Source organism: Perca fluviatilis, chromosome 13, assembly GCF_010015445.1.
Source record: "Perca fluviatilis chromosome 13, GENO_Pfluv_1.0, whole genome shotgun sequence".
NCBI classification, from domain to species: Eukaryota; Metazoa; Chordata; class Actinopteri; order Perciformes; family Percidae; genus Perca; species Perca fluviatilis.
This window is the reverse complement of record NC_053124.1, coordinates 6,222,177-6,240,172: the sequence shown is the minus strand read 5'-3', so window position 1 is coordinate 6,240,172 and position 17,996 is coordinate 6,222,177. Positions and strand designations below refer to the sequence as shown.

General features: G+C 41.9%; 1 protein-coding gene across 9 annotated transcripts in view; it reads right to left on the bottom strand.

The window, feature by feature from the left end:
* The window catches only part of LOC120571198 (receptor-type tyrosine-protein phosphatase U-like), a 243,153-nt gene that overhangs the window by 73,963 nt on the left and 151,194 nt on the right, over window positions 1–17,996 (bottom strand). For all 9 annotated transcript variants that reach the window (XM_039819974.1, XM_039819976.1, XM_039819981.1 and 6 more), the window contains exons 8-12: window positions 17,222–17,542; window positions 12,908–13,017; window positions 7,588–7,789; window positions 5,109–5,211; window positions 2,957–3,236 (exon numbers count right to left, since the gene is read on the bottom strand). In XM_039819974.1, the coding sequence (XP_039675908.1) occupies window positions 2,957–3,236; window positions 5,109–5,211; window positions 7,588–7,789; window positions 12,908–13,017; window positions 17,222–17,542 (1,016 nt within the window). The remainder of the gene's footprint in view (window positions 1–2,956; window positions 3,237–5,108; window positions 5,212–7,587; window positions 7,790–12,907; window positions 13,018–17,221; window positions 17,543–17,996) is intronic.

The window sequence follows — 17,996 nt, the reverse complement described above, 5'->3', positions numbered from 1 at the left end:
TCCAGCAGATACGAACCAACATTAACATTCATTTGCAGGCCGTGTGTATGTCCACCTTAAAAAAGTCAGTATTCACTCTCCTAGCTCTGTTTTGGGTCTCCACCAACTCCTCCGATAACAATCTGTCTCTCCAGCTGATAAATGCTCAGTAATGTTCCCAGCTACGTAACTGCCAACTTTCTGCTATTTTGTGCAGGGCAGCTACACTACAGTGAGTCTAATGGAGCTTTTTTCCCCCGAAAACAGCTGCCTGCTGCTGGAACCGGGGTTGATAAGAGCAGTTTGACTGAACCTAAACGCTTCGTAGAGCTGGCTGGAGCTGCAGAGTCCGCTGATAATTCTCTGTGGGTTTCATTGTACCTTGAGTCCAGACACTGACTTGTAGAAAGCACCGTCTTCCAAACAACATTTTGGTGTTTTAGCAAGCGACCTAGACCCAGAATTAACTTTTGGTGGCTGTTATTAAGCAAATCCCACCGACCATTAATTGTGTATAATTGTATAATTAATAAATGATCGGTTGGTTGATTGGTATAGCTGATATGAACTGCTAATGAAGCTCAGCGTAAATTCTTTCAGGAAGACTTCTAAACTTCATCCACCTCTCTCTCTCTCTTCCTAAAACTGATCAGCTGTTTCGAGGCATTCACTTTTCAGTTAAACCAACCAGAATTGGCCATGAATTTCAGAGCCAATCACAGCATGGAATCCCTGCTTTAATTCTGTTCTTCTCTCTGCTGCTGTCAGTTATCATTTCAGGCAAAGCGTGGAACCCTCCTCCTCCTCTTCCACCTCCAGTCTTCATCACCCGCGGCACCCTGGGTCCTCTTCCGGCTGACGGCTGCCGTCGGCTCCTTCGGTCCAGTCTTCGGGCTCCTTCACCACCACCAGTGTCTAGATTCCATTGGAGGGATATGCCTTGGCTTCTATAGCCCTTTAAAATAATTTAACTAATCTCCAAAGACTCTGTACATTTCATATTATGCATATGTACAAATAAACCTTTGCATATTTGCAACAAAGTCTCTCCTGATTGAAATAGCACCGTCTGAAAAAGAAAGGCCTGCAACCGGATGTTTTTGTCCATACTCTTTGCTAATAAAAAAAGACAAGGACAGACAAAAGCTGCAATACCAGATCGGTTAGCTTAACAAATCTGGGTATTTTGCCAATCTTGAGCTGGATCAAAAACAGATCAGAACCCAACTTAACCCAATACAGGTCAGTATATCCAGTAAGTGAAACACTGGGATGAGCGACAGGTAATCCCAGATGATGAGTATGATAAATGCAACAGAGGGTTGAAAATGAAATATCAATGCGCGGCTATTTTCCTTTTTAGTCTAGACGTCAACGCTTACAGACAAGATAGGGAGAAAATACACTTAGAAAAGTGTGTGTTCTTTCCTGCTGGTGTGTTTCAAAAGAAACTGGCAGCCCCAACCACGCTTATTTCAAGCCCCTTTGAAGGCCAAAGCAATTACTGTTTCAATTCAATGGCGGCCCATAGTAAGCCTCGTTCATCTCATTTATCCAGGGTAATTGTCAAAATAATATTATTTATCCCCGTGGGCGGCCCATCTCTCGACCATAGTAGAGCATTAGATTAAAAAACAGATTGGAGCTGACAATGTTTGCAGGACAAAATAGACAATTATCAACATGAATTATAATATTCAGTTTGTTGTGTTAGCTCAGAGCTGCTGTGTCAACAGAGCTTTTAATTTGGTCTTAAGGGAGAATCATCACAAATGGTGGTCCATGAGGGGTAACACTCCCCCCGCTGATGTCAGATTTCGGTCAGATGCAGTGCGTCGGCCCTGACCTGGACCAGAGGCCGACTGGGCTCTTCCCTGGCTCTGGAGGCCCAGCTTGCAGCACCCAGAGGACACTGGCTGCATCTGCTCAAGATTCAGATACTGATATCTAGATTAGAAGCTGCAGCCAGGCAGGCGCACATGAGCTCCATGTGGGCCTTATGATTCGGTGCCACGGATGTAGGTATAATAAAACCTGGATACAGGAGCCCTGTTCATGCCTATGAGAGTTGCTCAGTAGCGCATGAAACCAAAAAAGTTAAACTTCCTCGTATAAAATTACCCGGATGATCAGCGCTGCTTCCACATTATGGGGCTCAGAGAGCAGGCGCTCCAAAAACCTTCACCGGCCGATCCAGTTTAACGCTCCGCTAACATGAATGGGGATTAAATGATTTAATTGTGCATCTCTTCTAGACTTTCCAAATGTTATCGGACCGAATGGATCAAATTCTGACAGGCGAGACGAGTCATTTTGCAGGGGTTGTGATGCTAAACATTTTTTTTATGTAAATTGCATCACGTGACGGACACAGAAGTTGTAATTTCACTGTTTGGCCGTTATGTCAAATTGGCTTTAAAGGCCGGCGCACTTCCTGGGGGCCTGTGTTGTGCACACTGGCCAGCACATTTCTTATTCATGCTTCCATTACGTATTCAAATGCCCAAGAGTTCCTTTTCAGATCGTTTTAAGCCTCGGAGGCAGTGTTTGATTTTTCTCCGCTGGAAAAAAAAGATTTTCAAAGAGCTTGACTGTGAGGGAATCTGACAACTGGACAAAAACTGCATGAATACACATTGTAATTATCTTGTGAGAGCTGATAAGATGCATTCAGATTTTTTTTGAACGAATTTCATTGAGAAATAATGCAACATTAACAAGTCCATGATTTACCACTGGGAAACAATCAAACCCAAAGCCATCCTAAAACTGCAGAAACTTACATCACCTCATTTGGTAACAAATAAAGCCTCGTCTATTCAGGGTACTGCTTCCTCTCTCGCAGCGCCTCCAGCATACAGCCTTCTGACTTCCTCGACACAAATCTAAATTGACTGTGGAGGTTGCTCGAACATAAAAGCAGCGTGTCTGAGCTCCAGAAACAAGAGCCCCTGTCAGGCATCTTAATGGTTCTTACCCCTCTGAAGTTGCTGGTGGCCTGAAAGAAGATGAGGTAGTTTTTGGTGGGGTCTAAAGGGCTGTTCCAGTAGCCGTTGTAGGTGTGGTTGTCGCCCACGGTGAAGGGCGTGGCCTCGGGCAGACTGCTAGGGGCCAGCTCCGCCGTGTAGTAATGCGGCGCCCCTTTGGCCTGCGCCTCGCCGTGGGAGTTGGCTGTGGGGAAACAGTCGACGGAGCCCAGCTCCCTCCTCCTCACCCGCCGGGAAGCGTCCTCCTCCACCACCACCACCTGGTAGGCACTGCAGCAGGACAGGGTGGAGCACATAGATTCAGATTCAGATCCTAATGGAAGTAAAAGTACTAATACCACAGTGTAAAAAATACTCTATTACAAGTAAAAGTCCTGAAATGAAAATGTCACTTAAGTAAAAGTATGTAAGCATCATCAGGAAAATGTACTTAAAGTAGAAAAACTAAAAGTGCTCAAAAACCCTCCCATTTTAGAAACTGGAAACGATCCGACCAGTTGTGTGTTTAATGGTCTAATCATTTCAGCTGGACTTGTAGGCCGTTATATTGTTGGCTAGTTTCATTTACAATAAAACATCAGATTTTTATAAACTACATGTGTTTTGTGTGCAAACATCTTCATTTGTGCAGTAACTAGTAACTAAAGCTGTAACAGATGAATGTAGTGGAGTAACTAAAGTAACTAGTAACTAAAGCTGGAACAGATGAACATAGTGGAGTAAAACGGACAATATTTCTCTCTGAAATGTAGCGGAGTAGCAGTAGAAAGTGGCATGAAAAGAAAAGACTCAAGTAAAGTACAAGTACCTCAACATTTGTACTCAAGTACAGCACTTGAGTAAATGTACTTAAGCACGTGGTTACATCCCACCACTGGAACTAAACGAGCTACTATGCTATGTTACTATGCAGTCATATAAATATATACACTGACAAAGCAATCTCTATGGTTCATTATATGACAAGAAGCCAGTCTGTAAACTGTGATGGATGTTTACAGCACACACTAAGTTTACCATGTGTCTTTAAATTATTTTGGCTAACCTGAGGCTTTATTTACAACCCGTCTGATTGTCTGACTGCTCATGTCTCCCCCGCCCCCCCGTCACTTTTTTTTTTTTAAAGCAGTGTCACCATATGTCCAGATCTTAGCAATTCACTTGGTATACTATTATCCTGACAGGAATGACAGCCAAATGTGCCCATTCTTGTAAAAGGAAAGGGGCAGAGGTGCGGGCAAAGGGTGCTTTGTTCATTTCAAATGATCTTTGTATTTATGGAAGCAACTAACAATTATTATTCTTTAAAAAAAAAAAAAAGAAGCTGAAGATAATAAAAAACGTAATCACAGTTGGTACAATTCTGCTTCCATTTGATGCAAAATACCAAAACAAATAACAAAAGCTTTGGAAATTATGGAAAATAACTGTAAAAAAACAACAACATTCTAAGTATATATGTAAATTACGATACAGTGTATATGCTATCTAAATATACTATATGCATGTTCATGTTCTGTCATATGTAAGGCATTGTAAGGCGTGCAGCTTTATTTTAGCACATTGCAGCTAAAAGGCAATTCAAAGTTCTTCTACTAAGACAACAAACATTAAATGCAAAATATATTTTTTTAAATTCAACCCTGCTCTGTTTGTCTTCGGCAGAGCCTGGCATGCCTCAAAGCCCTGTGCTTCCGTTTTTTTCTCAAGCCTGAAACCGGTCTGAAATCGGGGTGTGGCGCTCGTTACAGTGACACAGCTGTCAACCGGTCAAACATGTGATTGGTCGGCATGTGCTGTCATTCCAGCACATGGCTAAGACGCCAACAACGCTGACATGGTAAAGGTCAGGACAGACAGAGCTATATTTAGGTTCTCTCCTTGTTTTTGGGCGTTGTTTCAATACTAGCTCAGGCAGCACAGAGAGACAACACCTCACTCTATTAAAGGAACAGATAGAATCAATTTGAAACATATACATGCTGTACAAAAAGTTAACAGAAAAAAAATGGCATCTGCTATGCTTCAAGTCGTCGGGGGTGCTACAAGAGAGCTCTTTTTTTGACTGCAGCTATAAATATCAGAGTGCGGAAGAGTGCTGAATGAATGCTGGCGTAGGAGTGAGCAGTGTATTAGAAGTACCTGACTGGAGCCCCTCTGGCCAGCGCAGGGCGCAACAGCACAGTGATGGTGCTCTCCGACTCACTCAGCGGAGACGGGATGTCTTCATAGTCAAACACCGGGGCTGAGGGGATACATAAAGAACCAGAAACCAAAGAATCAAAAGAAGTTGAAATACTGTGGAAGAAATCAATTCATTAATGGGCAGTAAGGCGTTACTAAGTAATATAACAGTTTTTAAGGCGTAATAAGAAAAAAAGTAACGTATTGCACTTCCTGAGTACCTCGCTCAACACTGTTCCTTGAGTTTAAAGCCATGTAGCTGCACTTGTGCTTGGATATTTTAGTAATCTTTCCACCGATATATGAAATAGTAGTGTGCCATCTTTATTCATTACCCGCACGTCTCCTGTGTGCTGCAGTACGTAGAGGCCTCCCACACTGTGCCATTGACTGATGATGACTAGAAACGGCAGCCAACTACAGAGAAAACAAGAGGCCCTTATAATATAATTAGGACAGATCTCAAAGCTGCACAACCTCAGCACAGCTCTGGGGACAATGAGGTTGAGTGTTCCCATCTCTGTTTACTACAGGGAGTGAATTAACTGGAGTATGTAGCGAAGCAAATAGCTATCCTGGTACAACAGATAAGCCCGAAAACAAAAAGGCTCCAAAATGGAATTGGAAATGTTTCTGCTACGGAGGCAGGGCATTAATGCTTGTTGTAAAAAGCTACTTGTGTAACCTGTTATCCAGAAAACACACACACACACACTCAAGCCTGCACACAGCAGCTGAGGTCTGCATTATACATGGCGGTGTCGAGGAGGGTTTGAGCCAGCGCATGTTAGGTGCTTGAATCCAGCATGAATTATGAAAAGACTAATAGTGAGACATTACGCATTCTTGTTTGCTTCCAAAATCGGTGCAGGATCTGGCTCCCCAATGAGCTTTCCTGACGGCTGAGCCAGGAGAGAGCATGTGATACTGCACGTTGAATCGGTTACCTTGACAGCTGCCGGCTAGGGCTGGGCCATATGGAGAAAATCAAACATCACAATATTTTTGGCCAAATGCATTGAAGTCGATATTGCGGCAAAATTGTAGGGTTGACAATTGGTGCTTTCACAAAATAATAACACAATTAGATTTTAGATAAATAATGATCAGTAATGTGGATATAATGACTAAGTTAGTTAATGGTCCAATGTGTGGGAATTTCTCCCATCTGGCGTTGAGATCATATATAATATATATAATATATATATTCATGAAAAAGGACAAGTTTGTGAACGGACAACACCGATTTTGATAATGAACAACTAAAGACGTTACACACTGGGGCTTAAAAAAGGCAAATAACAGAACAGCTACAACAGTCTGGTAAAAATTACATCATTTTACTGTAATGCAGCCTTTAAAACTAGGAAAAGACAACTCTTGTGTCATATTACGATATCCAAAATTTAAGACGATATATAGTCTCACTCCCCAACTTGTACCACTGTTCGGTCCAAACTGATCTTTCTGAATGGATTCCTTGAAAACTCCTAATCATCCACACACTAGACATACTCCATGTATTTTTCTTAAGGGAAAACATCACAACAGCACATGATGTTCAATCAGACATTTGTAGATGAGAGCGGTTTTTTTCCATTCCCTAGAGACACATTTTCCAGACCGATCTCGAGATCTACGCCGACACCCTTTCCGCTCACAAACAGGGCTTCTTTCATTTCGGAGCTGCTGCGTCGCCTTGGAATGGTAAACACAGACTCGGTTTAGCGCCGACGTTGGCTGAACAAAGCTGTTTTCACCCAAACCATTCAAGCTGAAGATTTGTGGTTTACAATAATACAGGTCTGCTCTCAGTTCATCAAACAAAGGCACTGCACGTCAGAAAGCTGTGTGGCTCAGGGAAAATGACGATCATTTGTATAATTTGAACGCATGTGTGTCATTTAATCAAAAGCTCTTTACAAGAAGAAAATTACAAGTCATTACTTATTCTTCTTTGCGATTGTCTGCAAAAGCTTAAAAAAATAAAATAAAAATCACTTCTTGTTGGGAATAATACTGTTTTTTTTTTTTCTTTCTTTAAAGTGGCACTCCCATGATGCCTTAGCTGGCATTATTTGCATGCATTATCAGCATTTAAGTGCATTGTGTCGTTATTGCCGTTTACCATTCAAGACCATACTTTGCTCTTACTCTCTTAATCACACACACACACACACACACACACACACACACACACACACACACACACACACACTAGTGATAGACCGTAATATAAATGCATATCAGTTATCGGTTTCATTAACAATCATCGGTATCTGTCTTGAAAAAAACGTATCAGTCGATCACTCACACACACACACACACACACACACACACACACACACACACACACACACACACACACACACACACACACACACACACACACACACACACACACAAAAATGGTACAGCAGTCAGCAGAAGGCCTCACCAGAGATGTTGGTGGTGATCTCGGTGAGTGCCGTCTGGCCAAACCCCTTGGCGGTCCGGGCCCGGACTGACACCAGGTAGGTGGTTCCAGGATGCAGGCCAGAGAACATGTGGTAGGTCTCGTTCCTCAGCTTGGACACTGTGCGACGAGGACCTGGCACGTTAATGCCTGGGTCTGAGGACTCGATACTCTGGTAGCTGATCTGGAAATGGGAGGAGGGGGGGGAGAAAACAAGAGTTCACAGCCATGCCAGGAGCTCTGGGAGGGCTTTTCTTTGGGTGCTCTGTGCTAATGTCGACAACGCTAACATGTCGATGTTAAACAGGTATAAGGTTTACCATGTTCACTATCATAGTTTAGCGCGTTAGCATGCTAACATATGAATACAGCTGAGGCTGATGGGAACGTCCTTCAATTAGCAGGTATTAGGTTATGAAACGAAGTACTAGACATATTTCAGTTATGACCGGATGATGCTGCTTGATGAAAATCGAAAGCCTAGTTCAGACCAAAGATTTGCGACGAGACAAAAACGTTTTAGAACGTCGCAGGGAAAAGTTGCAGCGGTCTGAATTTCTGGGAATTCGCAGACATCACCCTCTTTCAGTAGAGGAATGTGAAAACACCTCTCTAGTGACAAACTTTGCACAGATACAAGTCACTATATTCGAGGTCTGACATTTAAAGCCCAGTTCAGACCGAAGATTCAGTGGCTGTCTCAGCTCGCCTCGAGCCAGCTGATGGCGTCGCTGCGACTCAGCTGGTCCAGTCTCCAGAGGCTGGTTTTAGAACGTAAGGGACGTCACCTGTTTCAACAGCCAATAGAGAAGTCAGCTACAAACTACAGAAATAAAATTATCCATAAGCCATTTTATTTATAAGCCAGCTGGTTGAAATGGCAGAGCTTTACTGTAGACGGCGGCTCAACACGCGCGGTATGTGGTCGAGCGAGCTAGAGAGTGACTGAAGAGAGGGAGCGGCGTTAGAACAAAGCAGCGAATCCGAGAAATAAAACTTTGTTTTTACCGTTTCATCGTTTCGCAACTGTAAGCATCTCACCATCACTATCCTTATTCATATTTTAAGACGCTACAAATGATTTATCCAGCTGCAAAAAAGACTGAAAAGTCGTAAGTTGGAATGGAAGAACAGAGAGTCGTTGCTTTAGACGTCTCGTTTTGTCGCGTCGGGTGTAGACCGGCAGGTTTCAGAACGTTGCAGACCGGCGCGTTGCAAGTAGGGCTGGGCTTGTTTCCTGGTTTTAAAGGCTGCATTACAGTAAAGTGATGTCATTCTCCAGACTGTTCTAGCGGTTCTATTATTTGCCTTTAACCACTTAGTCATTATATCCACAATATTGATGATTTTTTTTATCTAAAATGTAAGTGTGAAAATGTTTTGTAAAAGCACCAATAGTCAACACTATAAAATCGACATGGAGGCATTTGGTTAAAGGTGCAGTAGGTAAGACTTATAAAACTGTCTGTCATATTTGCTGAAACTGACCCTATGTTCCTGTAGAACTACATGAAGTCAGTCACATAAAATCCAGCTCCTCTGACACCACCTACAGCCTGTAGTGCGATTTGCAAAAATCCACCGCTCCCTGTTCATTTATACCAATCAGGGCCAGGGGGAGGTGTTTAACTGTGTGTCAATCACTGCTCATGCACACACATTCATTTCACCTTGTGGGGGGAGGGGCTTAGGTGACCGTTTGGCCGCTAGCAGAAAGGGGGGGGGGAGGGACTGAGAAGTTGTTGATGTTCAAATTCTTTGGCTAAGTCCTGGATCTTCACAGTCCTCCCTACAGCACCTTTAAGAATATCGTCACATCAGATTTTATCGTGATATCTGATTTTCTCCATATCGCCCAGTGAATATTTGATCTGAACTGGGCTTAATTCAGGACTAAACTGGTGGACTGGTGGACTGATTGACCGACGACCGCTCGACCAACATCGCCATCGCTGTAGCGCTGATAAAAACGCCCATTATGAGCTCTAGAGTGTATGGAAATGACTTTCAAAAGTGTCAAAGTTAGAGTTTTGGCATATGTTCAAATTAGGTCATAGTAAGTATGCCCTAACTTGTACCACTATTAGGGCCAAACAAATCTTACTGTACAAAGCCTGTAAGCTATCTGCACTACGCTTCCCGCAGCCTACAGCCTATTATTCACACTAGCTGAAAGATTGAATTTAGATGGAATTTTATTTAAAGGCTCTCTCACGAGAAATGGCTCTCAATTAATCTTAAAATGTCGTCTCACAGCGCAGATCGAATAAATCTTTTGCTGCACTTAGCCACTGATAATCAGACGTGGCTAGATTCTGTGTCATATCCTCGTTCTACAGTACTGCTGACCTGGTTTTACACACTTTTCTGGATTAGCTGATCAAGCAAACACAATGATTGCTCTTGCCTTGTTTAGTATTTTAACTGTTTTTTGCTCAATACAGTAACTCAGTGAGCCCAAGCCATTTACATTGTTGACAAAGTCCCCTTGTGGAAAAAAAACTAAACCAAACTCACATACAACTGACAGTTCAACATAGTGAAATCCAATTACTGCATACAACCCATGCTAAGTACTAGGAGCAGTGGACATTGCATACACAATAATCCAGGGAGTGCAATGTTTTGCTCAGGGACACATGGGCAGAGGAGCCTGGGATCAAACCAGCAATCTTGTGATTGAGGGGTGACCATATATCAGCACGGCTGATATATGCTGATGGAATATTATGGATGGAATATTATCTTATCACAGATACATTTCACTGGGGTATATGATATTTGAGGCAAATCTTCAAAGTCACAAGCATGGTAAACATATATATTTTTCAATATATAATGTCTTAAATCTCTGAATGGACATACATTTGTCTGATAAGCTTAGAAACACAATGGAGCCATACCCTGAAAAAACTGTAAACACCCTATTCCAAATGTAGTGAAGCATAAAATTTCAATTACATTGAGTATTTGTCATTGTTACTTTTTTAGGTTTTGTCCAAGCAGACAAAAGGGTTCATTGGAGTCAATGGAAATGCTCAATGAGTATAGGCCATTACATTCAGACAACGGAAAAGGTAAAAGTTGCTGTTGTGATATGTTTGCATTCCTGTTTGCTGTGAGATTTGGACTGGGAAATAGTTCAAACAAATCTCTAAGCTTTGTGCCAACGATGTGCACTTTGTCAAGGTTGTGTGAGGGCCCACCAGGTGCCGTCCCATATGTGGAAACAATCCCCCTCTGAAATATTGGCTGATATTTTGTTAGCAGAGATGTGTGACTCTCCACAACACTGACAATGGTATCGACCTCAAGAAGAAATCTAGTACATTCAGAGCAGTAGTATTTGGAGGTTAGGGATGAGGGCAGCTCATCTGTATGCGGAGCAACATTACAGCACTACTCAACTCCCTGCCTAGTCCATTACTTTCCAAGCGTCTTGTGCTTGTGAATGAAAACTAGTTTCTCTCCCCATCAGGCGACCGTGAGTGAAGCCATAGTGGGCCTTCACATCTACTAACGGGGGGAAAAAAGCTCCAAAGCCCATACTACAAAGGTCTACGGTTGATATGGGGCCATCAATAATTAATTAGAAACATTTAAAGTTGCCCCCTTGTTGAGGCATCTCTTAGGCAAGTAAGTAATTAGAGGGGTTGTCCCCCATGTAATTACAGCCTGAAGTCTGTGCTTCAGCTTCATTACCATATGAACATGTACAGTAAAGCCCATGAACTGTGAAAAGTGGGTCCTCCCCACTCCAGTGGCTCAGGCTCATGTTTGCTACCAGCGTTCGGGCAACAACCAGAAAAAAAACAAGCCTTGCGGGAAATGAAAGAGGGGGGGCAGTACAGTCTTTATAGGCAGCAGAGGACATGTTTCCCTGATCGGAGTCATTATTCTGTTGGAGGATGAATGAAATAGATATTGGTAAGGGGAAAACAACATCCTACACCTGGAGACGAATATGGTGCGTTCCAATTGTACTCGGAAGTCGAACATTTCTGAGTCAGAAACGCACCCACTGAAGATGGATTTCTGACTTGGGAAGTCGGTTAACCTCACTGTACCCTGAGCAAGTCAACTCTGAAATATTTTTTAAAAAAAATTTTAATTAACACATGGCTGAAAGAAAATCAAATATTCGATATTTTTGACAAATACCTCATATAGACTATTGTTGTGTCTATTTCAAATTTACACAATGAGATTTTTGATAAATAATCATCAGTAATGTGGATATAATGACTAAGTGGGTAAAGGCAAATAATAGAAGAGTTCCAACAGTCTGATGAGTTCAGAAAATGACATCACTTACACTACTGTAATGCAGCCTTTAAAACCAGGAAAAGAAAACAGCCATATCACGATATTACGATATTCAAAAGCTAAGACGATGTATAGTCTCATATCATGATAACGATATAATATCGATATATTGCCCAGCTCTAGTTGTAGTAATACACAGTTTCTTAGCACTCTGTCTCTTCTGTGTCTCATTAAATCAGTCGTACACACAGTACTGTCCAATGTCTATCTGTGGACATGTTACGCTGTTTGTATGAACAAAAAACAGCCTAATGCATTGTTATCAACTGGTATTGCTAACAATGGCTAACCTAGATAGAGCAGTGAAATCAGACTTGTTATAATGGAATGTGGTCAACTCGGGTGTGACGTCATTCCCAGCTACGACTTCCGAGGTAAATGGAATGTGTGATGAAAAGGTTCCAGTATGGTTGTGGATTTTTGTGCATGACTAAGGCTACATTCACATTGCTACGTTTTGGATTAAAAAGCGACTATCTTCTGCTACGTTTACACCCCGAATTCCCCCTGCTCTGGTGATTCAGAGCCCCTAAACCGGAGACATTTGAAAACACGTCTGACCCCGTTTTGGTTTGGAATCTGCGGGGTTGTGTTGCAGTCTCAACGGACGCAGACGGAGACCTTTGGCAACACCGACACTGACGCCAACGTTTCGCCACCTGATTGGCTGATGGCGTCTTGTTCTCTGAGACTAAGCTACTAACGTTACCATGGCAACTACCAGCAACAGTATAAATGCTGCGTTCCTGTTTATGCCCAGTATACGAGAATGTTGATGAGATGTTTGGGCGTGTTAGTTTAAACGGAGATTAGTTCTTCTACTGGAGCTAAAAACACTTGCGCACGGTGATCGCTTTTGCCTCAAACCTCTGCTAAAAACCCAAACCTAGCAATGTAAATGTAGCCTGAGTGTGTGATGAGAAGGTTGCAGTATCGTTGTGGATTTTTGTTGTGCATGACTAACAAGGGATCCTACCTCGTACTGCGTGAGGAGACCGTTGGGCTCTACGGGCTCCTCCCACTTGAGGAAGATCATGTCATCGAGCGGGGTGAAGGTCAGGGACTCTGGAGCGATGCCGCCAGGAACTACAGGAGGAGAGAAAAACAACCTTCTCTGAAACAAACACTCCGCCCGGGTTCTCAAGTTAATGGAATCCTGTGCAGGCATACCAGGGGGCAAAAACACTTTTGACAGAGTGAAAAAGGCACAGGGCCAGGGAGGGATGGAGGAGGGTGAATAAAAAAGGGGATAGAGAGACAGAGCAGAAGGGAGTTGATGAAAAGAAAGGAGCGGCTTGCCCACAGCCCTCAGGATGAATTGAGATTCTGGCTCCTACTGTCTGATAACAGAGCACCGTGTCTTGGAGGATGACAGTGGATTTTTCTTCTTTAGCACCTTACTGACAGAGAAACAGCAAAGTAATCCAACCTGTGAACTGGCTGAGTAACTCTCTGCGCTTTTTCCCCCGCTTAATGAGATGCATCTCCCTAAAAGGACCTCGCCCACTTTTTGGGTGGAAAGTGCCGCGCAGTTTACTAATTTCTTAGGATAAATAACCATTCACAGTGGTTCTGGTGCACTGTGGTTACCACTCCGTGATAACAGCCTTTTAGCCTCAACATGTTACAGAATGAGAATTAAGAGAGCTCTCAAGCTGAGAGAAAATAATAGGTTACTAAGTCTGATAGTGTTGTGCAGGGAAGTGATAAAACAGTGTCCCACCTGAAAGGATTCCAGAATAAACCTGGCTACATCCATTTCTAGTGAATCCTATTTCCATTTTTAAAATGTAGCGACATTTAGGAAGATACAGGAAATGAAAGCTCAAGCAAAATAACACCATGAATAAAGCGTGACCGTCTAATACAGTGTGCAATGATACCTGCACAATGTTGCTTTTTGGTTAAAGAAGCAAAATTATGCAATTCCATACCCACTCTTGTAAGAAAGCAGCATGATGTAATATGTTATATCCAAGTTAGATTTTAGATTTAAAAAGTCATTTTCTGGTTATTACAACTTTAATTTCAAGAGTTTAGGCCGTATTAGTCATGATATCAATGTTAACAATTGTATTCGTCAAGTGACAAAAAAATATACTAGTCAATCATCTCTGATTATTTACATCCAGATTAGTCCTGATCATTTTTCAGTGTTTACCTCTTTATTAATAATACTTCAGGATGTTTTTTTCTCAAACTTTGATTGTTGCATATTTAGTCATGACTATTGAAGTTACAAAGGAATCCGATTTGAAACTAAGTTTTTAGGGGCTTCACAACTACATTTTGACACAGAGCCCCTCTAAAAAAGAAAGTGTAAAGAATTTCATCAAAAATGGGGGACTTTTCAATCAATTCTAGTTAAAAAAAAGATGATGCTGTGCACATCCATGTAGTTGCTGGTGCAGGACAATGAAGTAAATGTTCAAAGAAGGTAATGTCCGAACAAAAGCTTAATGCTCCGGAACAATACTTTAACGTTTGTGTTGTCCTCCGTCTGTTTTGCCACTTTATAAAGTATTAAGTATACATTATCTCCTGATTGTGCTAGCAAACTTCATTCCAACTTATTAACTCTATTTTTACACTTCTTTTTGGAATTCATGGTCACTAATTTTCATTTTTAAGTTTAAGAGTTTAAAAAAAGGAGAAAATATGTAGTATGTATATGTCGCACGTTTAGTCAGGATACGGTTTTAAAAACCATTTAAATTTTTTTTCAAATGCTATAAATTTGAATAAAACCAAAATCAATAAAAGTAGAGATCTGATTCTTAATTTTACTTGCAAAGAGCATTGTATGGAACCATCCATGTTATTTTTGGGCAATTTGGTTAAAAGAAAACCAAATGATACAAAAACTTTGAAAACGGGTCAAATTTGACCTGAGGAAAACAGGAGGGTTAATAGTCCAGTCCAGACCAAAGATTTGTGACGAGACGAGTAAAGCTGCAAAGATTAGTTGATTAATCGATTGTCAACTCTTAAATTAATCGCCTACTATTTTGATAATCGATTAGTCGGTTTGAGTAATTTTTTAAGAAAAAAATGAAAATCCTCTGATTGCAGCTTCTTAAATGAGGATATTGTTCTAGTTTCTTCTCTCCTCTGTGACAGTAAACTGAATATCTTCGAGTTGTGGAACAAAACGAGACATTTGAGGACGTCATCTTGGGCTTTCGGGAAACACTGTTCCTACGTTTTCTGACATTTTACAGACCAAACAACTTTTAATCGAGAAAATAATCAACAGATTAATTGACTATGAAAATAATCCTTAGTTGCAGCCCTAGAGACGAGCTGAAACTTGAAACTACCTACAATGCACCGCCGGGCTGCAGCGTTAGATTGGCCATTTAACATGCATCTTAAATGAAGCGACTGTTAGTCTAAACAACATGGCGGCTTCCACGGATGAGATGAGCGTAGCTATCGCCCAAGTTTTATCCGAATTAGAAAGTATTCCTTCATTGAAAGAAGAGCAAAAACGGCACTGGAGGCTTTTTTCGGAGGAAAAGATGTTTTTGCTCTTCTCCCGACTGGTTTCGGCAAGAGTTTGACCTGATTGGTTGATTTGGCCTGTTTATCACCAACATAGGTGGTGATAGACAGATGGTTTATCCAATCAGCTAACCAGGATTTTCACCCCTTCCCAAAAGTTCTCCGACGGAAAGTTCCCAGATGGATATGCCGAGCAAATGTGAAGCAATCCATCTGGCGGAGTCAGGTTAGTTTCTTGCCCCACAATCCCAGATCTCAGAAATTAAGAAAAAATAATAATGCTAGAAATAATGGCCAAACTCATGTTGTAAATTGTGCCTTTGTTGTTGTTAGTTATTGCTTGTACATCTTTGAGACCATTGAGACAAATTAGCTTTATGCTACCGTACATAAAGAAAAAAGCTAAATGTCTAGTGCTTTAACGTCACTGTATGATGTAATTCCAATGCTTCCAAAGCTTGAAAAATAAACTAGCTGTGACTTTTTATTCTTGCAAAGGCAGTAGGGAAGTCTCTATGCTTGTGTGTTAACATTGACTGAATTACTGAATGCTACTCTCTTGCATTATGAAACGTCTTTGGCTTGTCGGTTTTCTTTAGAAGCTGAAGCTAAACATCCAGCTGTATCTATGAACCAGTGACAGGCAAATCTGCTTCCTAGAAGAAGCAGAGACACAGCGTAGGCAAAGCGCCACACCGATGTTTGATTGTTGAGCCCATAGGAAACAGGCAGGGGGAACTGTCACTGGCTGCGGCTCAATTACTGTAGTTGTGAGGGTGATGGCGGCTCTCCTTGTGACAGGGGGATTGGGGACTGTCAGTATGTCAGACCGGCATTCAGTGGCTCAAAAGCAAAACTTTCCATTGGTGCCAACATTCAAAATATCAAGTAAATAGGGAGGGAAAAAAAATTGTTGACACGTGCATTTCAACTTGTCACTTCCTAACCACTCAAATCTAACGAGTGAAAAATACCATGCTGTATGTTATGCCATTTATGCAAATACATTTCCTCTTGCCTACAAGACTGCAATGTGTAGGTGTAGCTAATTAAGTCTGTTTTTTCATATCTCCTGCACTGCTTGGCATTTTTGAATCTCGCTGTTAAATTGAATGTGAAACAATTCAAATGCATTTGGAAGATCCAATAGAAAGGAAAATGCTCATATCATAGCCGTCATTCCCTCCCACTCTCTCCGCTGGGTCAAAAATCTCCCAGAGTGGCATTCAATTACATTGAAAAGTCTTGCTTATTCCTCACAACAATGGTTTGACCTTCTGTACTTCCACTCTGGGAATTTGCATGAGAATGTGTCTAATCTGCTGATGTAGACAGGAAAATATTAATACAGAGATAAGCAAAATCATTTTGCCATTTTGCTTCCGTCCACGGCCCGAGCTGATTAATGTTCCACTGGTCTCCGTTTATAAGGCTGATCTTCCATTTAGTTACGCTGATCCAGCTTATTTTGTGAGTCAATATTTGTGTTTTTATATTTATTTATTTTTTGCTGGTACTGGATGACTAAAAGGCATGGATGTGTGTAAGCAATGCACAATAATTATCAGAGCGTGAGGGAGCATGCAAAGAAAACTAGAAAAAACAAGAAGTTCTGAAGCCAGAGCTAAGAAACGATGACTCTAAAGAGCTTCAGTGCATACATAACATAACATCCTGCCCCCCCCCCATAATGATGTTGCAGAAGATTTGCACAGATTAACTAATGCATGCCTTATTTTAGCATCTTCTGTCTACCCACTGAGTCCAATAAAAAGGGCCCACTCACTGTCTTCCTCCGTCTGGAAAGTAACCTCTCTGCTCTCCTTCTTGCCTTCGGGGTTGGCCAGCGCCAGCCGGACGTGGACCGAGCGGAAGGGTGGCAGGTCTCTCAGGGTGAAGTGAGAGGTGTTGCGATCCACGGACAGACACTCTCTGACGGTGGCGTTGTTCCCTCCGCTGCCCCCTGTTGGCATGGAGTAGCGGTAGCACAGGGACAAGGAGTAGGTGTGACAGCGGGTGAGGTTATAGCCCAGCGGCTCCCACTGAAGGCCCAGCTGCCGGGGCTGGATCTCTGCAGCTGTCAGACCTCGCAAGGCACGCATGGGCTCTGAAGAGGGACAGGAAGGAGAAATGACATCAATAAAGTGCAAACAGTGAGCAGCTTATATTTACCAGCTTTTGCAGAGGAAACGAAAGGAGCCACAGAAGAAAATGTATTAAACAGTGTAAAGCACATGTCAAACTCAAGGCCCGTGGGCCCAACTAGTTTTTGTTGCTTTATCTGAAGTATGTGTCACTTTTGCCAACGCTTTTAGCGCTTTTTTCAGCATTTTTGCCACTTTTTCAGATGTTTTTGTCACATTTTTTGATGTCCAATATCTTTGTGTCGCTTTTTTCTTTGATGGCTAAGTTAAATTTTTTGGGGCTTTATGTCGACCAAGCTGTAAGTGAGAAGACTATATGAGACATGCAATAATACAGATGTTTGACCTTGTTCAATTAAATAAAAGCATGTCAATAAAATGTACATGTCTGGCCCTTGATGTGATTCTTTTTTTCCA